Source organism: Corvus moneduloides, chromosome 2 (genome assembly GCF_009650955.1).
Source record: "Corvus moneduloides isolate bCorMon1 chromosome 2, bCorMon1.pri, whole genome shotgun sequence".
NCBI classification, from domain to species: Eukaryota; Metazoa; Chordata; class Aves; order Passeriformes; family Corvidae; genus Corvus; species Corvus moneduloides.
Window position 1 is genome coordinate 96,816,146 of NC_045477.1, and position 26,976 is coordinate 96,843,121.

At 41.7% G+C, this 26,976-nt stretch overlaps 1 protein-coding gene across 2 annotated transcripts in view; it reads left to right on the top strand.

Annotated features, from left to right (window-relative positions):
* Positions 1 to 482: 482 nt before the first annotated feature.
* The window catches only part of RASA3 (RAS p21 protein activator 3), a 131,529-nt gene continuing 105,035 nt past the window's right edge, over positions 483 to 26,976 (top strand). Inside the window, exon 1 of one of the 2 annotated variants that reach the window (XM_032100482.1) lies at positions 483 to 755. In XM_032100482.1, the coding sequence (XP_031956373.1) occupies positions 701 to 755 (55 nt within the window). In that variant the 5' untranslated portion in view covers positions 483 to 700. The remainder of the gene's footprint in view (positions 756 to 26,976) is intronic. The other variant, XM_032100483.1, reaches the window with a different exon arrangement.

Here is a 26,976-nt window from a genome sequence, read left to right on the forward strand (position 1 = left end):
TGCCGCTGATCAAATGGAACCAGGAGACAGACTGGCCTGCTCCCAGCGCCCAAACGGGTTTGTTTATTTAATACGGGATTTCTTTTCCTCACTAATGAATGGATTTCAACTTGGGGCATCGCTAGTGCCCTCTCTTTATGGCTGTGTGGGAAAAGAGGACTTGCACATCCCTCCCTCCCTCCCTCTCTCTCGCCATGACGCCAACGGCTCCTCCCGGCGGCCGGTCCGGGCCAGCACTGGAGAGGGGCCACAGAGTTAGTCAGCCCTCACCCTCCCCGCGCTGCCCGCTGGGGGTCCCGGCGGGGCGGGAGCAGCGGCGGGGCCGGGCCGCGGGGAGCGGCGCTCCAGCTGTTGCCGCGCTCCGCGCTCCCCCCGCGCGCTCCCCCGCCCCCGGCGGGCACCGGGCCAATGAGCGCCGCGGCCGCCGCCCCGCCGGCCAATGAGGGGGCGGCGGCGGGGCGGGCGCTGCCGGCCCGCGGGGGGAGACGCGGGTACTGCGCTCCGCTGGGCTGCGCGGCCGCTCCGTGCCTCGCTCGCTCCAGCCCGGTCGCGGCGCGTCCCGAGCCGTCCGGCCGCCCTCTACTCCTTCCCGTCTGGCGGAGCATCTCCCTTCCCTCCTCCTGCTCTGTCCCCGCGCTTCCGCGGCGGCGGGGCTCCAGCACTGCTGAGTGTCAGGCGCAGCGGCGGCGGCACCACCACCATGGCGGTGGAGGAAGAGGGGCTGCGGGTCTTCCAGAGCGTCAGGATTAAAATCGGTGAGGGCGCGGGGCAGCGGGCAGGGAGCCCCCGCTGGAGCGGAACGCGGCGAGGCGCCGAGCGCCCCTTCGTGCTGCCCTGCGCTCCGCATCCCGCCGTGGGAGCGCTGGGGGCGGCGGGGCGGGCGGTGCCCGCGGGAGCTCCGCGGGGCCGTGCGGGGCGGGCGGTCGGTGCCTGGCAGGCGCCCGGTGCCGCGGGGACGGGCGGACAGCGCGGTGCGGCCGGCTGGCGAGCGGCGCCGGCTGGAGTCCGGGCAGCCCAGGATATTCGAGGATATTCGGCGGATTTCGCGGGTTTTGTTGTGTTTTTTGTTGGTGTGTGGTTTTTTTTTTTTTTTTTAGGTTTTTTTTTTTTTCTTTTTCATTTTTGTTGCTAAGCTACGCTCTAGAAGTTTGAAGGCGGTCACCGAGTCTCAGCCCTGTGTCACTGGCAAAGCTGGTGCGAAACTGGCCCAAAAGTGGCTGTGTGCAGGAGCCGCTGTCTCAGCCCCTTCCCTCGGCGAGGGGGACAGGCAGGGGCTGCTGCCGCTTCCTCATGGCTTCCTCCGACTCGCGCTTTTGGAGATTCGCTCTTCTTCTTGCTGTTGAGCGAGTCCCAAACCACATTATTAGAAAGTAAGCGACAGATGTCAGCGAGTGGATTAAACTCTCCCTGGTCGAGTTCTGAGTGTGCCGGCTGAGAGGGAAATCCCTCGTTTCCGTAAGAGAATCAGTCCCACATGCCGAGGGAGCAGTTCTCCTCCCCGGGATGGGGCGCGGAGGCTGCGAGTTGCAGGGGAAGTGGCGACGTTCAGTGCCAGGCTCACAGCGGTGGGTACCGAGGACGTGTGGCTTCCTAATAAAGCTCTTGTAAATCTCCCTTTGCGTTTCTCTGCGTTCGGAACCAAATTTGCAGCCACCAATTGCCGTGTTAGATAAAACTGAAACGTGACATTACATAAAAAATCTCATTATTGGATAGTGGCGTTAGCATTTCAAAGAGACCATTGCTAGGATGTTAGTTAATTGTCAGCAGATAGTTTAGTAATAGCAGTTTTTAAGAGTTAAAATTTTATCATACAGACTAAAAATTATGTGTTCATTTTATGTCCTTGTATACATACAGAAAATAGATTCAGTGAGACTACAGAGTGTGGTCGGAGGCTTGTTCTCTGTCTCTTTTCAAAGAGGGGAGGGGAAAATAAAAAAGGTCTTCACAAGGGAGAAATCCGGACACCATGTGAGTGATGCTATTGCAAGTTGTTCCTATCTGGTGATTTTTAGTAAAAGGGGTAAGAACACATCTCACGTTTATGATGATGAGTCGTGGCTAAGGTGTTTGTGTTTGATTAGTTGGGGTTTTTTTGAGAAGAAAACAGTGATGTTGTTATACCTAAGTGATTAAAGTCACGAGGGTGTGGGATTTTTTTTTTTAATTGTAGAAGAGGTCGAAGATAATAACAGCAGCGAAAGTCTTGAGATTAATCTCATTATGTCGCGGACTAAAGTTAATCCTGCTGCTGACTTCAGTAATCGGAAGGGAGCCCCCATCAGAGCTAAGCACTTGATTGCTGTAGAACTGCAGCAAGGATCCTCGCTGTTTTTTAGCCTGGATAGCGAGCAGGAAAAGCCGGGCGCATCCCGGGCGCAGCGGTGCTTCTGTGGTGCCGTGAGAGCGGAAGGTGTTTCCCGGAGGATGTTGAGGACAATGCCCGGCGCTGCGCCGCTGTTCCGCCGCTGCCCGGCAGGGGGCGGAGCCGAGCGCTTCCGTCTGCCCGCGGCCAAGGGACGCGCGCCGCGGCAGCAGCGCGGCTTTCTGCCGCTCGTGTTCAGAAGTCACACTCCTTTCTGTAGCTGACTGTCTCTTGGGAAATTTGGCAGAAAAATAGGAAGTGGCAGGATTGCTCTGATCGGTTGGGGGAGTTTTTCTAATCAGACCGGCCTCGTAAAGCAATCCTGATCTTCTAGAATTTGTATGTGGAAGCTTGTAGGCTCCCTGCAGAAAGTCCTGTGACTGGATCTGAAGGGAGGTCACAGACTCAGAGCTGTTAGGGTTGGAAGGGACCTCTGGACATCATCTACTGCAAACCCCCTGCCAAGGCAGGGTCTCCTAGCATGGGTTATACAGAAATGTCTCCAGAGAGGGAGACTCCATGACTTCTCTGGGCAGCCTGTTCCAGTGCTCTGTCACCCTCAGTGTAAAGAAGTTCTTCCTCATGTTGAGGTGGAACTTAGTGTGTTTCTATTTATGGCCATTGCTCCTCATCCTGTTGCTGGGCGCCACTGAAAAGATGGGGAACGTTGGAGGGACACTACTTTTTTCAGCTATTGCCAAGAGTACATTTGTCTTTTAGCAGTTCCCATTCATGGAATGAAGTTTCTCTTTTCTCTAGTGACAGGAGGCTTTGGATCTTTTAATGGATTAAGAGACAAGTTATTTGAGGGCAAAAAGATAAGTCATTTCCCATGTCAATTTGCTTTGATTTTATCATGCTGTAGAAATGATCAGTCCGGTTCTTTGGGAGCTTGTTTCATGGCCAAGCTTGACTGATCTCTGACTTTCAAATACTTTGTGCTTGATCTGGTAAGATGTTTCCTTCTCTGTAGCACCTCTGCTGGCAAATCATGAATAGGGACACTGATATACAGGTGTGCCTTAGTATAAGTTGGATGAAATGTAGAACTGCTGCATTGAGGAATCAGTGCAGAGTGGACACCCATGTTGGCATGCTTCTCTTAGTGGGGAGGCTGATGCAGCTGGGAGGCTTCTGGCTGTGCAAAACATCTGTAGCCTAGAGATGTTTGAATGCCCTAATGTAATGTACTGCTGTGGCTGGCTTGTCCTGTATTTCCAAGAAGCTGCAGGTAAATGAAGGCATTTTCTTCTGCTCATATAACTTGTTCTTTTGGGACTGATGGGCTTCATGGAATCAGCCGTATTTAGCTAAGTGGGTAATTACATCCTGGATCTCCTAAATGCTTCCATGTTCTGAGAAGTGTTGTTTCTAGTCATGCTTAGATTTAGCTTGAGCCATCTGTCTCCTTTTTTGAAAATATTGAAGTTCTGAAACAGTTGAGCTTTGTAGGAAGCTGCGTGTTTGCCTCACTCAGTTGAACTTACAATGGTGTGGCACCTCCTTAAGATGTCTTGTTGTGATGAAGTTGTGGAGCAGCAATGTGAACTCTGTCAATGTGGGTACCAGTGTTAAGAGGAGTTGTTACTGTGCTGCCTCTTGTCCAGTTTCTTTTGTGGTTAGTTGAATTGAAAGAATTTAATGCCTGGCAACTTCTGCTCATGTTGCAAAGAAATAATGTACAGTAGAAAAAAAAAAAAAGTAGTACTTGTGTTAATGAATGTGCTGTTCAGATGTCTAGTTGAAATTGATTTATTTTGGCTTTCCATAACTGAAACTGTTGTGCTTATGTCTTTTTTTTTTTCCTTAATTGAAAATTATTTTTACCGGAATCCCTCATACATAAACAAAACAATGTGTCGTGTAAGACTAAACAAACACTTCCTATAAGATTACCACTTTGAGGAAGTGTGCAGTGCTGATATTTCCATGAGTCAGTGTTTCAAAACCTGAAAGGAAACAACATAAGGCTCTGTGGCTGATGATTGGCTGGAAAAACTACAAAGAGTGTCCTTCTGCTTGACAACATGACTTTTGTTGTACTGTTAATATTTAATAAATATGCTGTACTTAATTGCTACTTTTTTTCTCCTTAAATGGCATCAACTATTAAACTTTCAGTTGAAAAAATAAAAGCTCATGTTCAGGGTTTCTGCTGTTGAAAGCTGTATACTGGCTCGCAGAGAACCTGCTGCCAGATTTTACTTTGTGAAATTGTTTATACTTGAAAAATCTAAAGCAACAGCTCATTTGTAAATTTTCACTTTAACAAAGTTTTCATGTCCCTGAAATCTAGTACTGTTATACTTGGGGGCATTAGGCTCTGCTCCAAAATAATATTTTTTCTAGCAGTAGTAGTCCTTGTTACAGCTCTATCTGATAGTTTGAGAGTAATAATTGGGACAGGAGGATATTGCACACTGAGAGTTTACTGGGGCTGTAATATAATGAGGAGAACATTTTGCTCATCATTCTGTTGACCTGACAGGTAGTAACAATCCACTTGTGCACTGTGAGGGCTTGTTGCAATTTAAGGCATTCATGAATTTCTAAAACTTTCTTTTATCATCTTTGGAAAGGGTTATTTTGTGGTTACAAGGTGTTGAGGTCTTAGTCTAAAATGTGGGTATTCCAGCAGCATAAGCTCTCCGTAGCATTAAGTGGGATCAGAATCATGAAGCAGTGAAATATTTGTGATGGAAGTTGCCTACTACCTGATGTAGGTTGGCGCTTTGCACACAGCTTACCCCGTTCTAAATTCACCCCATTTTCTAGGAGCTGTAAGACCTTGTTTATGTCCAGTTGACAAAATGAGGATGGTTGGTCTGTAGATGTGCCATCTCTTTGCCTCTAATTCTTGGTGTGCCTTCTTTACTATTCATGCAGAGCTATGTAGTTTAAGACACTGTGAAAGCAGTTAAACTTTTTGAAACTAAGAGTCTTGGGTGAAGTCAGGCAGAGTGTTAAGTGCTACTTTACTGGTGTTTAAGCAGCTCAGTTGCCAAGAGAAGGTTTACAGGCTTCCACCATTAAACTTGGTACAGAGTAACTTCTTGAGAGATGTCTCTGCATTTCCAAGGCTAAGAAGAAACTTATCTTGTCCCTGACAAATGTAAGGTCTACCTTAAGTCTAATAATACTAAGGTTGTTCAGGGAAATCCATTTTATCTTGAGAAGATGTCCCTTTTAATATTGTCTGCTGGGATTTAGTGCCTTAAGTGGTTACTTGTAGAAGTAATTACGACTAAATATGTTCATTGCATAATACTGTAAAAGGATTTATTCCCATTTAAATGGGGCAAAAGGTTGCTGAATAGATATTTTTAGAATGAGATAATTTTTCCCAGGTACCTTTCTCTCTCTCTCTCTCTCTCTCTCTATATATGTATATTTGTAAAAAAAAAGAAAAAATTATTATTTAGGAAGTGTAAAATGTTTCTTATAAAGATAACAATGTTTTTTTCCTGTGTTTCTAAGTTAGAGGACCAAGACGTAAAGAAAGGAAGAAAAGCTATTTGCATCTCACCCTGAATATATTAAAGACTTCTCAAGATCTTTTCTTCACATTAAAACATTAACAAGTACAGTTTAAACTGATGTTGCATAGGTAAAATAAAGTGGCAACTTAATGTTCTTATTGATTGACTGTAGCAATGCTAATTAAGGCTTGAGTCTCACAGGCTATGGAAGGTGCAGAATGGATCATGCAGATTTAGCTCTGCTGGTTCAGTATTTGAAATTGCTAAATTTGGGTTGTGTTCTGACCAGCTTGTGTTCAGTGTGCTGAATGGAAAAGGTCTGGGACCAGTGCTATTTCTAGAGGCAGGGTGCTGTGGCTGTTTGTGGACTGTCAGGAACAGCCGTGACTGGAGCAAAAATGGAGACCATATTTTCTGCAAGTGAGAGAAGGAAACAGAGGTAGCAGTGGAAAATGCTTCAGTGAATGTAGCTTTGAATAAATAGAAGATGCTTGTGTTTGGGGCTGCCAGCCTGACGTCAAATTCCATAGCCTTCCATCCATATCCTTTTTTTTAAGTAGAGAAGGATTCATATATGAGGGGAAGCCAATGTGTTTTAGTTTTCAGAGTGTGTAGAGGTAAATTCACAGGAGTGAAACTGTTAAACAGATCTGCTCAGGGCCTCTGATGTCAGTAAGCAAACTCGTTAGTTTTTTTGGTCTTCTTCTGGAATTGGTACGTTTGAAAAAACTGTTATTTAATCTCTCTCATGAGAAGTAGGTATTTTCTTGTCTCTTCATGGAAGTGATTGTCTGGTGGTCGGAGTACCAAATGCTCTTACATAAGGACATATAAGTGCTGGATGTCTTAGCTTTGGAGTTTTCCAGAAAATGCTTTTGAAAACTTCATTGCCTTGAGTAACCCTTCAAACTGATTGATGTTTTTTGGTGGTTTTTTTTTTTTTTTTTTACTATTTCACTATCATTGGTTAAAACTAAATTTTTAGTTCTGAAATTGCTGGGTTAGTTAGATGCCAGCATTAGCTTCTCTTGCTCTGTTTTTTATATGTCTGTTCTGCCTGATCCTGTTCTTTGTGTTTTGCATATTGCTTCAATTCTGTTTGATAGCTGCAGTCCAAAGCATGAAATCATGATATGCTAACCCAAATTAGTAGCTTGATGCTGCTGAGAAGGCAGGTCTTGTCTTTCCCCTTCCCTACTCATCTTGCTTCCAGCCATGAAATGCTCTTGGCACACCTGCTGTTGACTGATGCTCCTCTGCTTGCAGAAAAGAAAATCCAGTTCAATTTGCAAAGCAGAACCAAAGAATGCAATCTAATTTTCTTTTCAGATTTAGTTTTCTTCCATTTTAGTGAGCTGAATCTGTGCACTCCAGTGGATGTCAGAGCTGTCTCTGGACAAGTATCCAAGAGTTTGACTGGGAGTGTGCATATGTGGGAAATGAAATTGGAGGGGGACAGCAGGTGCATCCCTCGCTTTTGTGTCTGTGTACTGGCAGCGTCATGACACTGCCTGACTCTTTCTATGCTCTTCAGTCCACTCCCTTTCCTTACTATAGGTTTTCTTGTTGGTGCTGTATTTGTTAGCTGCCAATACACACCAGCTTGGGCAGCTGCTCTGGAGAACAAATGTTAAAACTCCAGTGAGGACGGCAAGAGGATTATCTGACAAACTGATGTATCTATGTCTCTGACCTTCTGCTTGAGAACTACTTGAATCTCACACTCAGTTCAGGAGCCTTAGCTGTTTATAAAGGCTTAGGTGTTTTAGTTGGTATTAATTAATAGTCACACGTGCTTCCCCATTTCTCCATCACACACTTGTCTTTTAAAGCTGAGGCACCTAATGTTGGTTATCATATTTATGCTTAAACAGAACTCCCCTTCCCCTTTCTTTGCATCAAAGCACGATTTCTACTTATGCAGTTATGTTGTCAAACACTGTTATCATATGAAGTCATTTGTTGCACTGATGCTCCCATTTAAGGAAGACCTTCTCATGTAAACACTGGAGAGTGTTGCCTACACCGAGATTAGAAAATAAATTTAAAAACCTCATCAAAAATACCTTTGATAGTATTCGTCAGGTTAAAATTCCCTCTATCCTTTCTCACTGACTCATCTCCATTACAGGAGTGTAAATTATGAATAATTCTGTTAAAGCCAGTAATTGCACTTCTGTGAGAGTCGAATTAAGTCTTTGAGTATCTCATGTAGCAATTTTTTTTCGTGGAGGAGAAAGGATGAGGCAAAATCCACTTTGGGTTGAGGAGTACTTAATACCTCTCGTGTTGTTACAATTCACTTTGCAAAGGGATGTGTTTGGAGAATAAATCTTACAGCTAGCCCTTGTGAAAGCAAGAAGCCTACAGTAAAATCAGAGGCTTGTAGACTTTGCTGCATACAGTAAAAGATGTAAATATCAGTTGCATATATTGATATTGCACATACTGATCAGACCAACAAATGTTCAGCCAAATATGTCAAAGAAAAATTAGTATGTGTGTACCAGTGGACTATTAATGCTTCTAGGGAGCAAGTCACCTAAGGCTTGTATTAGTAGTCAAAACATGCATTAGTAAGTCTTAATGCTGTGCTTTTAAACTTTCTAGTTCCGGAGGTTTATATATTTTGTGGTTACACCAAGGAAAAACTCAAGCTTGGAGTTGGTAACAGGTCGTGTTTTATTAAACTGAAAAGCTGATTGTGGTCTTGCCCATTCTAACCTTCTGATTTTACTGACATTTACTAAACCTTATGAAGTGTCTGTTCTTTAGCAGTGTCTGATTTCTTCAGCATAGTGGACTGGTGACTGATCCAAATAAAAGGATCCAAATAAAAGCTTTGTTTTGGAGTAAAAACAAAACAAATCTAGCTTCCTTCCTCTCCCATCCTAACCTCTACCAAGGGAAAAGGAACTTCCCTGAAACTTTGCATGTTGTTTTCCTCCTGTAGAAGACTTTCTAGGTGAAAGTTTTGTGAAATGAGATGTGAAGCTTCAAAATTATGAAGAACTGGAATACTTTCCCCCTGTTTTCCTTTCACAGATTTTAGTGGATCATTGCCAACTGTAAAACACTTTAAATATTCAGTGGAAAGTTTGAGGTCTTTCAGGTTTGTTTTTTTTTCTTTCCCCCTTCTGCCTGAAAGGGAAAAAGTGTAGTGTATCTGTATTTTTGAAGTCTGTTGAGGAGAGAACACAAATGTTGAGGACTTACAGCCTGGTCTGACTTGCCTGACTTCTGAGGCTGATAAATGTTTCTGCTGTTCAGTTTTTATTCCAGATGTCTGAAATACCATTTTTTTCTACTTGACTAGAGACAGGTAATTTGCCTGTTATTACCTCTCAGGGAGCACTGGGGCAAAACGAAGGTCCCTTCATTAGCCCAACAATTGAATCTTGCTGTTCCCTGTCTGCTGGGGTGTGTAGCTGTGACTGCATCACCATTGACTGAAATGGATTAGTGTGATCTGATGGTAAGAGGGTTTCACTTATTTGAGAATGACTGGTAGGTTTGAACAGGTGGCATTGGATGCAATGTTTAATTTGCATAAATATTAATGTACTTTTATAAGCTGCTAGTAGGTGGACGAACATGAGATGAAGTGTCTCAATTCTTCCATGTGCAACAAATGAATGAAAAGTCTTGAAGCTGGGAAGAGCACCTATTTCTGTGATGAGGGGAGGAGAGGGACACACAGACCTGTGTTCCATAAGATGCATGCTTAAGCTTTCTTTTCATATGTTACAGTGACTTTAGGAGGAAATATGCTTGTCTGTTTGTCTCTACACTTGTTACTAAGAGATTTGAAAATCCATTTAGAAGTAGTTTGCATTGGGAGGCCTGAGTTTTTGTTTCAAAAAAAGGAAGATGAAACATTGGAGATAGGTTACACACGGAGAAGAAGGGTATTTGAACGTGTGAAGGGGTTTTATTTCCAGGATTTTTAACCTGGAATGTTTTTTGGAATTTTTTTTTTTTTTAACTTATAGATGTAGGAATAAAGTTTCTATGTGACTGAGAACTTGTTTTATATTATATTTATAATATTTATATTATTTGCAAATTTAAATTCTATTTAATTCCAATTGCATGGAAGGCATGTATTATAAATCAACTTTACTGTTTTTTTAAATGTTATTTGCTTTTGAGTTTCATTCACCTTTAATATTCCAAGTATTGGAAAATGGGCAACTTGAACAGTTGTGTTTCTGTTATTGCTCTTTATACAGATTTCTTATGTTTAAATAAAGCAATTCAAAAAACCACATGAACTGGTAGCTGAGTTTTAAACTTCTTAAAAATAGGAGGGAGGGGAAGAAGTTTATTTTTATTACTGTTTCTAATTTCTTCTAAAAATATTTCTATTTACAAATTGTTTACAGCTACTTACTTTTGTTCAAGAACTCTAGAAAACACCAGTTAGTGGTAGCTTTTTACAAGGCTGTAGTTGATTCTTGCTTGTATTTCCCAGCTGGTGTTAGAGTACATCTGGAATCTATGAAATTCCTTTCTTTGTTCCTCATTTCCTGTTTCATTGAGTACTACAGTGCAACATTCTGAAAGCTATTTCTCTTAGCATCTTCTAAGATGTGCATTTTAAAGCAGTTAGTGAGTTCTTAAAGGTAGTTATATGTGCTTGTGTTTAACAGTGTAATTGAACAGTGAAATTAAAGTGTATTATGAAACTTCTCAGATGCTTCGTTGTCGCATTTCAGTGAAAAATAGTTCTGTTGATTTATCTGGCTGTCGTTCAGCTTGTAGAATTGTAGGAAGAAGGATGGTAGAAATAGAAGAAAAATCTGGTAGGCAGTACAAAAGCTGCCTTTCTTAGTCTCTCTGTCCCTCCCTCCCTCTCCCTGCCCAGGAACAATCACCAGTTTGTAATGGAAAATTAGATCTATTTTGCAGGAGACACAGGGTGTGACATCCTACAGTTGCTTTTGAATTCTGGTGACTGCTGTAGAACACATGAACACAACCTTCGAAAATTGAGTTCTGACAGTGTGGCACAATTTGAGAGTTGTGTCTAAAACAAAATCAAAACCAGTCCATCCTCTCCAAAACAGCTGTGTTTAAGTTAGATTTACTGGTTGGAATTGCACTGTTGCAGATAATTCATAGTCAGTAAAAAAGAGAGGAGATGAAATTGTCTAACAGAATTGCTCTCATTTTTTGCAAGTAGTTGTTCTGTTCTTCCTGAAAAAGATTGTGCTTTTATGCATACTTTATGTATCTGAGTGGCTGCCCCAAGTTTTCCAGAACAAATGGAAGTTCTTCATAGTCCAGTGGTCGGCTCTTCTGTTGTTGCCACTTGCCAGCTGTCAATGCTGTTTCTGAGATTGCAGCTTTTGTTCTTCATGCTGTCTGTAGTCATGAAAACTCTGTAGTGGTACAATATATGTTGAAAAACTTCTTCACAGAGCATCTGCTCTTAAAATGAGATTTGCATTGGAAGCGTTTTTTTTTTTTTTTTTATAAATGCACTTGCTGTTTTCCCTTTCATTTTTGACTTGTGGAATATCTCTGAAATGGCAGAATTTGCTCTCATGGAGAACTTAATATTGGGGAAATATTTGTCTTATTTTTAGCTGCTTTTAATACATTTTAGCAGAGCTAAGCAAGGAGTGCTAGCACTGAGACCTGTCACTCCTCTACAAATCTGATCAGTACAGTTTCTTGTTTTCCTTTGATTTTTTTTTTTCCAAATGTCCCTAACAGCAGATGTATAACTGATTACATGAAATAGGTTGTACATGGAGGTAGTTGTGCATTATGTTTATTCTACATATTATAAGGAGCTGAGGGAAGTGCTACTTGTTTCCCACAAGGTATGCAAAAGCAGTGACAGAATTGTGAAACTCCAGCAGTTGTGTGTCTTTCAGCAGTTTATGTGGGTACAGAATGTTTTTTAAAGTTCTCGTGTCTTCTGCACTTATATAAAAGTAACTGTACTGCTCAGTGTGGCTGAGAATTTGGTAAACCCAAAAGCCATTTTGGTCTGTAGGTGATTATTGTTGCTATTAGACTGTATTTTGCCCTGTTTCAGGGATGCAGTAGAGGTCCTAGAAAACTTGCACCTGCTCTGCTCAAGTCAGAGGAGCTGTGCTCCTGTAAATTTTGTGCCCTGCTGAAATTGTCAGTAAGGTCCTCGTCTTGATCTATGCAAGTTCTCAGCAGCCTAGACCAAGCCTGGTCCTAAGAGAGTTCCTTCAGACCACGTATCCCTGCAGCACTGGTTCATTAACCTATTAGTTCAGTTCCTGAAATGATAAGTTGCATTTTCTCTCCAAGAACATAATGTTCAAGTTCTGAGTTTTGTGTAAAGTGTTCCCTGGTAGATAAGCAGAAAGGACCCATCAGCTATTTCTGCAAATGTTCTGAGGCCTGTTCCTCTTTATAAACTTGTAGTGACATTTATAGTGTAGATATTTGATGTTAAAGACTTTGGCTGATGTTGCATAATATTCAAATTTCAAATTGCTAAGATACTGGAAGAACCACATTTGTGCACTATTAGCATTTCTTGCCCTAAGTGTAAGGTAGGAGTTGACCAGCACTACTCTTACTCTTGTAAATATTTGTCTGTAAATATTTGTAGGTTGTTCCACATAATAAATTTTGCTACATGCTGAGGGCCAGCAGCTCTTGGATGACTCTGCTTGACCGCTGTGAACACCAGAGTACCCACTAAGAGTGTACAATACTTGGAGGCAGGAGCTCCAGGTAGTTGCTGCAGAATAAGCTTAGGTGAGTAGTGCTTCAGAGATGATGATGGCTTAGAAAGGAGGTCGTGGTCAATGGCCATAAATTCAGCTCTGTCTAAAGCCGGGAGAACTGTTACTGCCCCTTCCCTCTCCTACTCTGTGCGGTGGTGCCTGCAATGGACTTCAGGAAATTGGTGTTGCATGTTAGAGTTGGGAGGAACTAGATTTCAAGATAGTGTGCCTCTCCCTACTCCCCCATGGCTTCTTATTTTTTGGGCCTACTAAGCAAAATTGCCTGAGAGGGAGGAAAAAAGCTGATTTTTATTCAGACCAATACTCCTGCCTGTCTGTTTTTGAATGGTGATTCTGTGATTTTTGACAGGAATAAAAAGTGCCTCGGGGAATGTAGAATGTTGCAATAGAGCAAAATAATTTCGGTAAAAGTGAAACTCTTAACAGGCTGATAATTAGTGTGTTTTGACACCCGATTCTGTGACAGTATTCCAGAAAGTTGTGAGTTTGAAAATGGAAAAAAAAAAAAAGAGGTGAATTACTTTAAAGCCAGCTTCAGTATTAAATGTAACCAGTCTCTGTAACAGTCTGGTGGAAAATGTTGTCTTTATTAAAGTTTCCCGATAACACCTACAAATTTTTGGTATGCTGGTGCCTTGCTTCTGGTAATGGGAGCTGGTAATCTAGTCCTGGAGGTAATTTGTACTGCATGCTCTTGAACATGGGCTTCACTTTCTTGTGCAGAGTGAACCTCTGGAATTTAGGGTGTATTTTTCTCCTAGTCCAGTCGAATCTTTTTTCAGGTTTAGTTGTGCTGTGTCAAACTCTTTTTTTTTTTTTTTAAATGTTTGGCGACTGAGCTATAGACAGCAGTACCAGATGCTTGTAAGGTGGGTCTGTACTTCAGCACGACCATGCACGCTGCATTGGGAAACACATAGGAGCAAGTTCTCTGCTTAACAGACCATGCACAGGGGCAGAATGAAATGGGGTCAGGCATGAATATCTTATCCAGGAAGGGCTTAGAACCAAGTAAGAGCTTACATGTCTGTGAATTAGTGCCAGGCGGCAGATATGCCAAAACTCCTCTGGCCTTGCGTGGGGTTAACTCAGTACTACAGAACATGATCTGAGAAACCCACTACTTGTTTGGTGAGAACACTGGGTATGGGGCTAGGTCTGATTCCCTGTTGCTCTCCAGAACTGCACAATACGAGATGTGGACAGGATCTTCCACCTACTTCCTTCAGAGTATGGAGTCAGTCACAAGGCAGGACCGTGTAGCTGTGCCTTAAAGACAGGAATTTGGTTCCCTTTGTACTTCTGGAGGAGGCGGTGATGGCGATTTATCAGTGCTTTTGTTGTATTGTAGGTATAACATTTGGTGTCTTCAATGTCATGGTGAAATGCTAGCATATTTTGCAGTGTATATATCTTCTGGAGTATCAGCCTGCAGGAGATAGAGTTGGGATATTTCTCTTGGGGTAGGTTGGGTTTTGACAGAGGCAAAGCAGTACACTTTGGTCTAGTGCAGGTGTCATGTGCATTTATGTGATATTTTTGCCATTGTTTTGGACATGGATGCATGCCTTCCCCCGCCCCCCCCCCCCCCCCCCCCCCCCCCCCCCCCCCCCGCCGACAAAGTGTTTGTTGCTTCTCTGTCCTCTGTGGTACACCTGAAACCAGCTGTGCTGGTGTACTGAGCCTTCACAGCTGCGGGGGGAACAGGGTGTGGGAAGGATGAGCCATAGCCCAGCCAGTGTGTGGTGTGTGCTATTATTTTTTTGTTTTTTTGTTTTCTTTTTTTTTTTTTTGTTGTTGTTGTTGTTTTTTTGTTTTTTTGTTTTTTTTTTTTGCTTTGCATTGCATTGCTTTCTGTTTGTTGAATGATAGTTTTCTTTTGGGAACATGAGATTAGCACTAAAATAGGCCATCATAGGATGAAGATGACGACAATATAAAGCTTCTAAACATGATTTTGAGCCAGTGGGTTAGCTTTACTTTAATCAGGATTTTAATTTTTTTTTTTCAACGATCATTCAAGTAAAATCTTTGGAACAAAATAGCTTAATATCAAGAGTATGTTTAAAGTATTTCTTTTGAGGAATGGAGCACTTGGATGTTAATGGGGACTAATGTGAATTCTGTTGTAGGGCTGTGATTGAGAGCTTTCGGGGGGGAAAAGGGAAGGAGGTTGAGACTTTTATAAGTTAAAACTAACTCAAAAGGATGCTGCTTACATCATCTATGGTATTAGTGATGCCTCTGAAAGGTCTTTAGTTATACCCAGGCTTCAGAATCATATCAGGAGTTATGGCTTAGCTGTAGACAGTGTAATCACTGTGATACAAAATTGGTTTGTACTCTTGTAATAATCCAGATTGGGTGGTTCAGCCCCAAACCTTCAGGATACAAGACAGTAAGTTTGACCTAGCCCACTTAATTCATTTTACAGTCTCCTCAGGTGTAATTTTTTAAGTTCATTAATTGCCTAATTAGCCTTAATGATAAATGAGTTTTTTTGCTAATTATTTGAAAGACAGCCTGATTTAGGAAAGTCACTGAAACACATAGCTGCTGTTCTGCCTGTAAAACAGCCTGGATATTTGTCTCACCCTGACATTATGATATCAGACATATGTCTTCCTTTTTGCTCCTGGCAGCTGGAAGCAGTGTCTAAAAGGCTTGTATTGTTTACCCGTGTCTGCTAAGCACCGGTGAGCTTCCAGAGTCAAACACTTGAAATTGAGGGTTACCATCATGAGGGTTGTTTATTGTAATCTTGAGTCTCTTTGTGTGTACATAACATTCGTACCTTTACAGGATTACATCTTTACTTTTAGAAGAAAAAAGCTATGCTGCTTTCAGCCCATGGGATGGGTGATACTTGTGTAATGAGTAATTATTCTATTATTAGTAATAATTTATCATAATTATCATTGCCATCATCTGTATTCTGTTCTTGTAGTGGAATACATGGTTTCCTGCCCATATGTTTAGTTCAAAACCTGCTCTGGCATTGTTGTTGAGCTCTTTTGCTGCATTCCGTACCATACAGTGGAATTTTTAATCATCCAGCCTTTTTCCAGGCAGAGTTGACTCTCTTAAGTGGGGGACAGGATAGAAAAATGGTATTTATCAATCATGGTGCCAATTCCCGTCTAATTCTACATTTTTCTGGAAGGCAATTTTGTTGAAATGGCAAGGATCTTGGACCTGAATATGTATCCAGCCATTGTTACTCCATTGTGGTAATCTTCTTTCTTCCTGCTTACTTCATTCGTGATGTGCCTTCCCCCTGCTGAGGTGTCGAGTGCAGGTGCCCCACAAGCACCTCTCCCAGCTATATGCAGAGATGGAATCGACTGGCTTCGGTGAAGCACTGCCCAGAGCGATGAGAGAGCCCTGCCAGGGGAAGGGACAGGGGAGGACAAGCAGGATTCTGTTTCTCTGCCTAGCCAAGTCTTGCTTCCTTCCTTTCAAGATCCTGTTCTTGTCAATCTGCACTTGGAGTCAAATGCCTTCTGTGCCTTCCTGACATGATAGGGCTTTTGCAGTGAAAGTCCTGCCTGGCATAACCGGTATTGGAGAAATGAAATGCAGTACTAGAGCAAGTATCTCTCACAAGGATCAGAGAAGACACTGATTTCTATTCTCTGGGATTTTGGGGGATTTTGATTGAGTTATTTAAGGTCAGAAGCCAAGGGCTGCCTAATACTTAATTTTGACATCTGGACATTTGCTGGACAAGCTGACTTCTCCTGAGTTGGTGTTGCCTGTTTTAGCTGAAACAGTTGAGGGGAGTAGGAAGAGTTTAGCAGAAAACAGCTTTAGTACTCCATTTGGGTCTGAAGAATAGAAGCTAAAGAGGAAGCTATTATTAAGAAACTGGTACAAAATTGTTGCTTTTTCTTTCCTTTCGCCTGTGTACCCATCCTCCCCTGCTTGTTAGACTCTCCCTGTTGATCTGCAGGATGTAATACAGTTTTTGCCATTCTGTAAGCTAACAGTAATGGAATTTTGAGCACTGCGCTACCAAGGTCTCAGTCCTGGTGTAGAGCATTGTTTTGTGCAAATAACTTCTGTTCTAGCTACTTGGAGTCTAAACAATGTAGATAACTCTGCTATAGCCTTAGTAATAAATTTCATTTTGTATTCTAGCTGCTTACCTTTTTGAAAAGCTGCTGTTCATTTACCTTACAACATAACCTTTTGCTTAGCCTTGACAAGTGTTGTCCTGTTCTGAATAACAATGGTTAAATACTCCACTGATCATTGTGACCTTACTAACAGAACTCCAGTGCCCTGCTGGTATAAGGGTGTGTTTTATTAATATTTAGAGCAGAACTGAATGAACAAAAGATTAATTTAATGTGAGGCTATCCCATTCCACTTGTCACGGAGCACGAAGTGGATTACTTGGTTAAAAAAGGCAGGCTGGAAGCCGAGCATGACAGCAAGGCAGGCAGAGCAGTGATCTTGCCAGTGAGGCGGGGAATCATATGGTAGCCAAACAAGGTCCATGATGTTAGTCAGGGTCAACCAAGAGCCTGGTGACCACCAGAGAACTCTGTAGTGGTGAGTAGGTCCAAGGTAACACCAGAATTTAAGTCATCAGGGTAGAGTCTGTGTCAGTAAGGCTAATGGTTGGGCACAGGCAAACCTGCAGAGCTCTGACAAGGGCCAAGGGTCTGTCTGAGCTGGAATGCAGCCCAGAAGTGGGGAAGGGTGCCCAGTGAGGCCTCCTCCAGCGCTTTCTCCCGGGGCTCCCTCCCCAGCAGCCTGCTCTGAGTTTTCACAGCTGCACTGTGTCACAGCTGGCCTGGAGCCGAGGCCTCCAGACCCCCGAGGGCTGGGGGAGAGGCTGTGCTCAGCACCCTGGCACCGCTGGTGTTTGGGTAAGATCTTGTCTGGGCTAGCCTTAAATCACACAGAATCTTCTGCAGTTCCTGATCCTGAGATAGCCATGGTGTGAATCGTAAAGGGTGAAAAGAGGAAGTGGGGAGGCAATAACAGAAAATAGGTCTGCATGTTTTGTAACAGTGACTGAGGCAATAAAATGCATCCTGTGTATGCGAGGGGAGCCAGCCCCCCGTTGTGATTCTTGCAGCCCCTGTGACTTGCATTGGATGGCGGGTATTTCCACAGCTCTTTGTGGATAAGGGCAAGTGTGGGAGGCACTAGGTATTAGGTAGCCATTGCTACAGTATGTTACAGTGATTGCTAATTAGACTGTTGGGATGGACAGAAAGTAAATGCTCTTGAAGTCTCTTTAACCTTTTGCAGCTGTGTTGTTGTGCCTTTATTAATCCATGTACTTTGACTAATATCTTGCTCTCATTCTATGACATTTTTTAGTGATTTATTCTTCTTCCCTCTTTCTGTGGTTTGAAAACCATGTCTGATTTTTGTGAAGTTTCTGGTGCGTGCTCTTACTTCTTTCCAGGCTGTGTCAAGTCTTCCCTTGCATCATGTCAGCAGTATTCTGTTGATCAGCAGAAGAGACCTATTAGTTCAATGTCGTTTGTTTCCTGCCTCTTTTCTTTCCCCATTCCCCATAAGGATTTTTTTAGAGACTTCTCTGTGTTATTTCTGTGGGAGCTGTGTGGAAGGAGTCTCTGCAGCAGACAGAGGATTGTGTAGAAATTAGCTTATGAACTCAACCAGTGATTCTCCCTGCAGACCTGTACTTAAGATGAAAGGGTTGGGTCTGTTTACATTCGAGTTTCCTGCTGCTTTCAAAGACAGTGGTGTGTCTCATAACAGCAGTACTCCTTCCACAGAAGGGAGAGTAATGACCAGTGTTGTATAGATAGGCATGTGGTTCTCTGTCTTCCTCTTTAGTTCTGCCTGGTTAAAAGAGTTAGAAGTTATCACTGTTAATGTTTTTTGGGTTTTTTTCTTGTTTCTTGAAAAGGGAATGATAACTCATGCAAAATATTTTGAATTGTAGTCTGAATGCATATCATGGTAAATTCACATACCGGAGTACTATTAAATGCATCTGGGGCTTGTTCTGCATAATCAAATTGCTCAGAGATTTTTATCTTCTCTTAAGATGCACACAAAGTCTGCACTTTGTGTGTTTAGTAATTCCTTGCTGCATGACATCAAGCATTCCCATATGTTCAGAGATACCTTGCTTGTGTAAGAGCAGGGATATGACAGGCAATCAAGTTAAGCAAATATTAAGGAGACAGCAGTTGCAGGGTTGGGGGGAGGAAGTTCACAACTGTTATGTAAAGAAAGTGGTACAGGATCTCCCAAAACAAACTAGCAGAGAACACCCATGAGATGTGTTCAGTAAGTTATTGAATGTTTCTTTATAGCATGGCTTTACTGTTAGTGCTGGAATTTTATGTGAGTTTTTAAGTGCAATGTTGATTCTGGCACTGTCTAAGTTAGATTAGGTGCTCCTTTGAGCCAAAGGGTACAGCAAGGAGGTGGAAGCGGAGAGAAATTGAAAGGAGGGCTTATCTGGTTTAAGTGGCTTTTTCCTCCCTTCAGGGAAGACCACAGAGCTGTACTATCTATTCACTAAACATCTTCCCCTGGGTGTGAGCTGTTGGTAATTTGCAGGTCTTAATGATAACAAGTGAGGGAACTTTATTTTAGATAATCGACATGATATAGGTGGTTGTTGTAAAGCATTTTAAATGAGGATCTGTGGGGAGCTAAAGGATGAGGAAGGAAGCTTGTTAAAGAGGAAGGAAGCTTGTTAAATGGGTGTCCTTCTCATTCCTGCAAGTACAGTGTAAGTGGTTAAAGCTCAATGATGTAATTGGATTCCTTGGCAGATTTATTTTAGGTGGTTATTTTGCAGTTATCAACTGTACATGTGCCCCATCTCCTTCCATTTAAATGTAAGCCTGACTGGCAGCATTTATGACTTCTGATTCCTGAAGAAAATGAGGCAGGATTTATGTTTAAGATTTGGAAATTCAGTTCCTAATCTACAGGACAAATTTTCAATACATGTGTTTCTGTCTACTTTGCCTTTACCAAAGGGAAGAGACCTAATGGATGAGGTACCATTTGAACAGGTTTGGGTGTGGATCTGATAATGAGAAATGGTAGTCTGGGTGTCATTTACTTGAGTTTTGTGTTTCACAAGATGGTAAGGATTTGTTGGTTTGGGTTTTTTACCTCTGCAATATGAACATGTGTCAACTTTGGTTAGCCATGCCAGCAGGAGTTACACAACTTACTTGGAATGGCAGACTGTGCCGGACAGAGGATATCCTGTGAATTTGAGAATGAAACTTGTAGATGATAAATGCCAAGGCAAGAGTTAATTTAGCACCCACTTTCCATAAATAGAGGAAGTTGATTCATACAGTCACAGCTAGAGAGTACATGAATATGTCAGAGACTTCACTGTCTTGCTTGAAATCACAAATTTGCTGAATAATGTGGTGGTCAAGTTGCAAAACTCAGTCTTCTACCCTTAGAATGGAAGTCAGAAAGATAAGATGGCGTGGAAGGAAATATCTTTTTTTGCTGTAATTGTTCTCTTTCACTGCTTGGCTCTTCAATACACCAAAGAGTTTCACTATTCCAGACACTTCAGATATATTTATGATCTAGTAAAAGATTAGCAACATGTGATATTTGATTATGGTTGTAGAAAGAGAATAGAAAATTCTTTCATCTTGGATAAAGCTGTATCAAAACCCAGCAGAATAAGTAGTGAGAAATGAAAATAAGGTTTTTTAAATGTCAGCTGAACAGAGACAGTTTCAAAGTTAAAAGTTGCTTGCAAGTTGTGTACGGTTTTCATATATCTCTATAACACGTAACTATACAATATAAAAAAAATATAATCTATAGCAGTTACATATATACAGCAGTTGCAGTATATATTATGCACATTATGATTGTATGCAGTGTATTTTATTAATATATGCTATGTATTATTATAGAGAACAGTATTTCAGTTTGTAGATATGCTTTACTGATCACAAGTGTTGCTGTTTCGAGGCGCATTGGCTTCAAATTATGGCAATAAACATGATGGGTGGAAGAATCACAGGGACTATGGCTTGGGTTATGCTGTCAATGATAGGGTTGAGTGTATCCAGAGCTGGCTTTGGGACCATCTCTGTTTCTAAGTGTGCTAACCATCTGGCACAATTTATGTATGTGGTTTGTTTTATGCTTGAGGTTTTTTTGAAGGGGGATGAACAGATATACATAAACATAAGTTTTCTTTTGGACCAGTTTTGCTGTCACTGTAAAGCTGGTGTCTAACTGCTCTGGTTATTTACTTTCTAGTTTTTTAGAAATGTTAACAGAGTAGGTGGTGGAGGCTTGTACCAGGCACGTAAATGGAGTAGGAGAATAGAAGTGAGTGTATTTCTTGGCAGATCTGCATTGGGGTTTGGAAAGTTGTCTGGATTGGCAGAGACTACTTTGTTGGCTTTTAAAATAAATAAATTCTTCTGCCAGGAAAAAAAAAGCTGCACCTTGCAGTTCTTCAATGTGTACCAGACTGGAGTAGTCACTTCCAGGAGTCTTCCCAGAAAAATGGTGAAGTGCTGTAGCATTGTTTCCTTCACTGTTCTAAATTTGAGACTGAGAGGCATTAGTAGATCCTGAAACCTGAGCTGGTAGTTCAGGGGTCTGTTGCATACTGCATTTCAGTGCTAAGCATATTAGAAAAAAAAAAAAAACTTACCCTAAACTGTTTCCCTAAAGTAGGTGGTCAGAAGCATAGCTTTCATTTGTCCAAAATGTTTCCTTTGGCTCTAAATTGGTGCTGTAGAAGCATAACCAATTGAGGATTCATTGCTGTCTGTCCATAAATGCTGGTGGTTTGGTAGGAATTGTTTCAACATGCGGTAGCTCAATAATACGTGGTCTCCCTCAATGTGTGTTTAAACTGTTACAGTGGTGTATTTATAGTTTCTTAAATTCTACTCTTAAGCGGATGGAATATGCATGAAATGCAGTTGATGGGCTGCAGTTGAGCCAGACTGACACAAATAAAATCCCCTCATTATGTTCACAGATATAATTAGTATGACTTTAAATATTTTCCTTGCTGTTTTCCACCCATATGAATCTTGGCTGAAGTTGCTAATGATTATTAAAAGCATAGACCCGTGTTCTACACACCTGTAATTGCACTGTCTTGACGTTTTGTAGGTGTCTTGATGCTGTCAGGCTTTGTAGGTGTTTGAGAGGAGATAAACAATGTTTTCAGTGGTTTTGTAGGTAATCTACAGCAACAGCTTTGTATTCTACACAACATGCAGTTTTTCTGTGCAATTTGAGGTATTCTTTGTTCTGCCCTTCTTCTTGATGTGTTAATTATGCTATATTGTACTAGCAAAATGACATTTGGCGTCAATTTATTTTTACTATCCCATTTGGAGATGCATGAGTGGAAGACATCCTGTACAAGTGTCATGTTTTAGAGTTAATTTTTAAAATTATCTAGCTCTTGTTATGTTGCCATCTGTTTTCCACTAGCTTGAAGAGGAAACAGCTGTTGTGAATAATCTCAAGACAGTATTTTTAATAAAGTCTAATAGGTCTGCTTACCTTCAGTTTGCATGTGCATCACAGGGAATGACTGTGTTGGCTCGGAGGAGAAATGTGGTTTTGCAGTAGGAACTGTAATGAGTTTGGTAAAGCAGTGATTCTGACATGTCTCCTCCATAGCTGGATTTGAATACAGCTGGAGAGATCAGTGTTAATGGGACACACTTCACTTGCTATAACTGTGCATTATCTTGCAGAGGGGCTGTTATTGCAGCTTCTGCCCTCGAGTGCAGTGGCTGGCAGGCAGCTGGGGAGCTGACAATCTGCTGATCCAATGTAAACACCAACTCGTGGCCACACCATGCCATCTTCAGTGTGCTGAGCCAGGGGAGGCAATAGCTGTACTTGACCTGAGGGAAAGCACTGGAGATGGAGAGCCAGTGAACCCGGCCTCTTCAGCTGACAGTGTGCAGTTCTGTGGAATTAGAGGTAGCATGTGCATCAGCAGTTGATAGCATTTTGGGGAAAATATTTAACTCTCTGATGGAGAATAAGTGTTACTGATGGTAAGTAGGGTATGGGTGCACTTGAATAGTTGATTGCCTTGTGGGTTTCTTGATTGTATTTTAGACTTCATTTTGGTAAGGAGTGAGAAACCTCATGAAAGAGATGATGTACCGTATAAACTTCAATCACAGTGGTGATTCAACTGAATAAAGGGAAGGATAAATGAAGGTAGAGAAGCTGACTGTCAAAGAATGTCTTGGAAAAAAGTTCAGATTGGTTTATTTGAGCTCAAGCATTGCAGAGTGGCCAAGATTCAGTACTGTTTTACAAAGACTGGCTTTCTTCACTTATTTCCCTTTGATTTTGATAGACTTTGTTAAGTCTGGAAAACTTTGCAGGATTAATAGTTTTTTTTTCAAAGGCCTCAACAGTAAAAAGAGTGGAGAGGCTAACCAGCAGAGAGCATTAAGTAGTGGTCAGGGAATATAGTGTTGAGTGGAGAATGATGATGAATCTCCTGTTAGTAGAGCAGAGTCTTTTGTCAGACTTGGTTGCTTTTGCTTGAGTCTTTAGGTTAATGGTGTTATAGAACAACACTAGCAAGAGTAGCCATGAAAAATGAGCCTGTAGTTCAAGTGCTTGAGATTGTAGCCTCTGATCTTCCAGGAGCCTACATCCCATAAACCATGTGGTTGCACAAGCCCTGTCCTGTTCACTCTCATTGCTGCCCCATTTCTTGCAACAAGGCGAAAGTCTGTGGTGTGGATCCATCAGAAACCTCTACAGAGTCAGAGCTAATGGCTGCACAAGATCTGTTCTGTGCTGATATGATCTGTTACGCTTAATGGATTTGTGCAGCATGTGGACGTGTGTGTTTGCACCGTGTGGGGGAAGATGGGCAGTGAGCAGTCAGCTGGCCTGTGGTGGCTTCAGGTGGCTCTGAAGCTGCACTGTTACTGAAACAGGTGAGGACATTGCTGCTCCCTGCTTAAAAATCCCCTTTTAACTCTTGTCTTCTGGCACAGAATGAGTGTGTTGGAGTTCAGGAAAGTAAGACACTGACTTGCAATTCAGTTGAAAATCAGTTATACTTACTTTTGAGCTTTCCTACCAAATTTAGGCTATTAAACAGCATTTGCTGTTTCTCTGGAGGATTATCTTATGTATGCTAAGCACATATTGGTACAGAAACCTGCCTTTCAAAGGAGAGAAGTTTTGATTGATAACTATAAGAACTCTCAAGAAAGAAGCAAGTAACAGTCACCCAGAGTATTGTTACCTACGTAGATCTTTCTTTTAAAGACTGATATTTTTGCTTAGCTTTATAGGCAGTTTCTTTGGTTGAATAGCAAACTTGTATTTGTTTTCCTGCTTGCAGATGTACCCACTGCCTCACTTCTGAATTTGTAATGCAAGTATATTAATTTCAGAACAAGTTAGAGCTGGAATAAGGAACAAGTAGTTTCTTTTGCAGAAACCCCCACCATTCAAAAGTCTTCAGTATAGGAAAGATCTGCTCTGACTGCACATCTTTTGAAATAAGTAACGTTCCTATTCGCAAATGGTTCATCTTGGGAAGATGAGAAGTAAATGTCTTTCTTTGGATCCCTTAAATCCACAGCTGGCAGCATCATGGTTATACCATGGTTATTTGGGATGTAGCAGTGCTGGAGTACGTAGAGGTGAACTTTGCCTTAGTGGGAGCTGTCATTGGGCTTATGTCTGTGTTACTCTGTGCTTCTGTTGTGTGTACGTACCCCCTCTCCCCTTGGGAGTTCCTCTGCCCTTCTGTTTTGGTACGGAATACCTCAGGCAGCTTCTCATGAAGAATGTCCTTCCTATCAAAGCAATTTCTGTCATGAGGAATTTTTCTGCTGGGTTGCTTTGCAACAGTTATAGTACCGTTCTCATGCCTAAATTGGTGTTCTTTCCACAGTTAAGCCCTTGGGGGCAATTTCTTTTCTGTGTATGGATGTGAGAGCACTGCTTGAAGTATACACTGCTAACAATGAGATGTTTCCTGTCATGGTTACTGCGAGCTGTTTGTCTTACCTGTTTGTTAAAAGGAGCAGGTGCTTTGTCTTCTCCTGCTCTGTGTTGGTAAATTCTGCTTTGTGTTTGATTTCCTCCCTTGTGCTGTTATGACAGCAGGCAAGAGACTTCCCAGACCAAGATGTTGATCTTGACATGCTGCACAGGAGAGTCCTTTGGTGTAAGGCAGGTGGGTAGGTTAGGATGGCTTTGCTGGCCCTCAGATGCAGCTTCTGCAATCTCTCATGCAGTTGCATTAGCAAATACTGTAAGGCATTGCTGCAATGTAGTCTCATCTGAGGGACCTGAAGTTGCATTTTGATTATGAAGTACTAGAGAGGGATGGAGTTTGACCATGGAAGTTTGCTGTGTGACTTCCTGTGCACAATCACAGATGGAGTCTGCAGCAGAACGGGGATGGAATCCAGGTCTTCAACAAAAAGAGCCCGCTTCTTGCATGGGGGTGGAAACTTCCTGCACAGAACAGCTCTGCTGCATGGTATTGCTTTGTAAAAACAAATGGACCGTTTTTGAAACCACATGAAATGAGAAAGGGGTTAACTGAAGCTGAATGAATGACTTTCCATTCTTGGGCAATCTCTGCAAAGAAGCATTAGTTTGTTTTGGTAGCCAAATATTCATCCCACAGCATTAAAAGTACTGACTACAGTGTGCACATGGATTTGTGTCCATGTACTCCATGTAACTTGTGTTCTACCCTAAAAGGTAAAAAAAAAGGAGTATTTTTATCCAACAAATAGTCTTTGGATAGGCACGTCTATTTACGTGCTTTAACTTTTGCAGCTGGTTATTGTAAATGTCTGTGAAGAACTCCCTTACAGTCTGTGAAAGTGTGTGATATAATCCAGAAATCAACTTCTTTTTACACATGATTATCAGAGGCATTCTCTGACTTCAGTCTCCTGTTCTTTTGCAAGCCATGGATTTGCACAGGGGTTTGAGGAGATTATTTCAAGACAACTTGATATTGCACATGTATAGTTTGGCCTTTAGGGTTTGAGGAGATTATTTCAAGACAACTTGATATTGCACATGTATAGTTTGGCCTTTAGATACCGATTGACACTGGCTGCATGTGATAGCATAGCTTCATGTGACCCTCAATAAATATGAAAGGATTGATAGCTTTTTATTTTTTGAGTTTGAGATAAAACTCGTACATGCTGTATCAGCAAGAAAAACATGATTTTCTCACTTCTGTTGGGCTCTGAAAAAGATGACTTGTAAGTTGATGCATGTGAGTAAATTATCACTTTTTGCCTGCTTGATGTGTTCTGTAAAGTGCTGATGACAAGAGTTAACCAAGGTTTTGTGTATTTTGGGCTTTTGATGACTGAGTAGTTGCACCACAGAACTGTGATGCAAAACTGTGAGTTTAAATTTACTTAAATGTGTGTTGTCCTTTTTGGTCATGCGGCTGAGGCATAAGCTTGGTTGCAGTGCCTTCTCCACCCGTGTGTCATGAAAGCAAGCCACTGCCACCAACTAGCTGTGTTGGCTCAAAGACTGAAGTTGGATCTTGGTTTGATTTGGCAAAGTTTTCAGAATAAGACTTCTAAATTAAGATTAACACCACATTTCAGTATATCTTTTGTATTGCATTATGTTTAGGAATGCTGTGCCTTTATACTTCCGTCCTGTCAAATATCCTTTATCTGCCCTTCCCTTTTTAAAGCTTAATCCTTCCATTACCATGTATGAATATTTGTTTAGGCTTAAGCATTTTAAGAAAGAGAATGTCTTCTTTTTGGTACAGCTCTCATTACTGCTGAACCTCTGCTACTGAGGCAAAGTCAGAGTAGGTTTGTGCTGTGTTGGACAGAATTATTAAACTGAAGATACATATAATAGTAGAACTTTGTGAATGTATTTTGGAGCGGTTGCTAGTTATTCCTCTTGTTCATATTTTTGAATGTCTTCATTTCTGCATAGACAAATTATTTCTGCTTTGTCACTAGTAGTTAGTATGCAAAATATTTAACATTTCACGAATACTTCACAATCAGTGTGACTTTACCCCCTTTCCTGCAGCTGATATGACTAACTTGTAAACTGAAACCAGAAGACTGAAAGAAAACTTAACATAAATTGAGTTCCATTATATTAAGACTTCGTATAATTTAGAAAAGGAAAGTAGGTCACTTTCCATTTTTAATACCCACTTTATACTTTGCATAAAAACCCAACAGGATTGCAGACAGTTCATGAAACGTTAGACATTTTCCTGTAAATACAAATTTTAATCATATGAATGTTTGTGAAAATTGCAGGGGAGTATTGTAACTTTGGCTTAGATGTTTCTTCAAAATCTCAGCTGCTTATATCAAGTGATGTATTTTTGGAGCACACAGCTATACAAACTTCT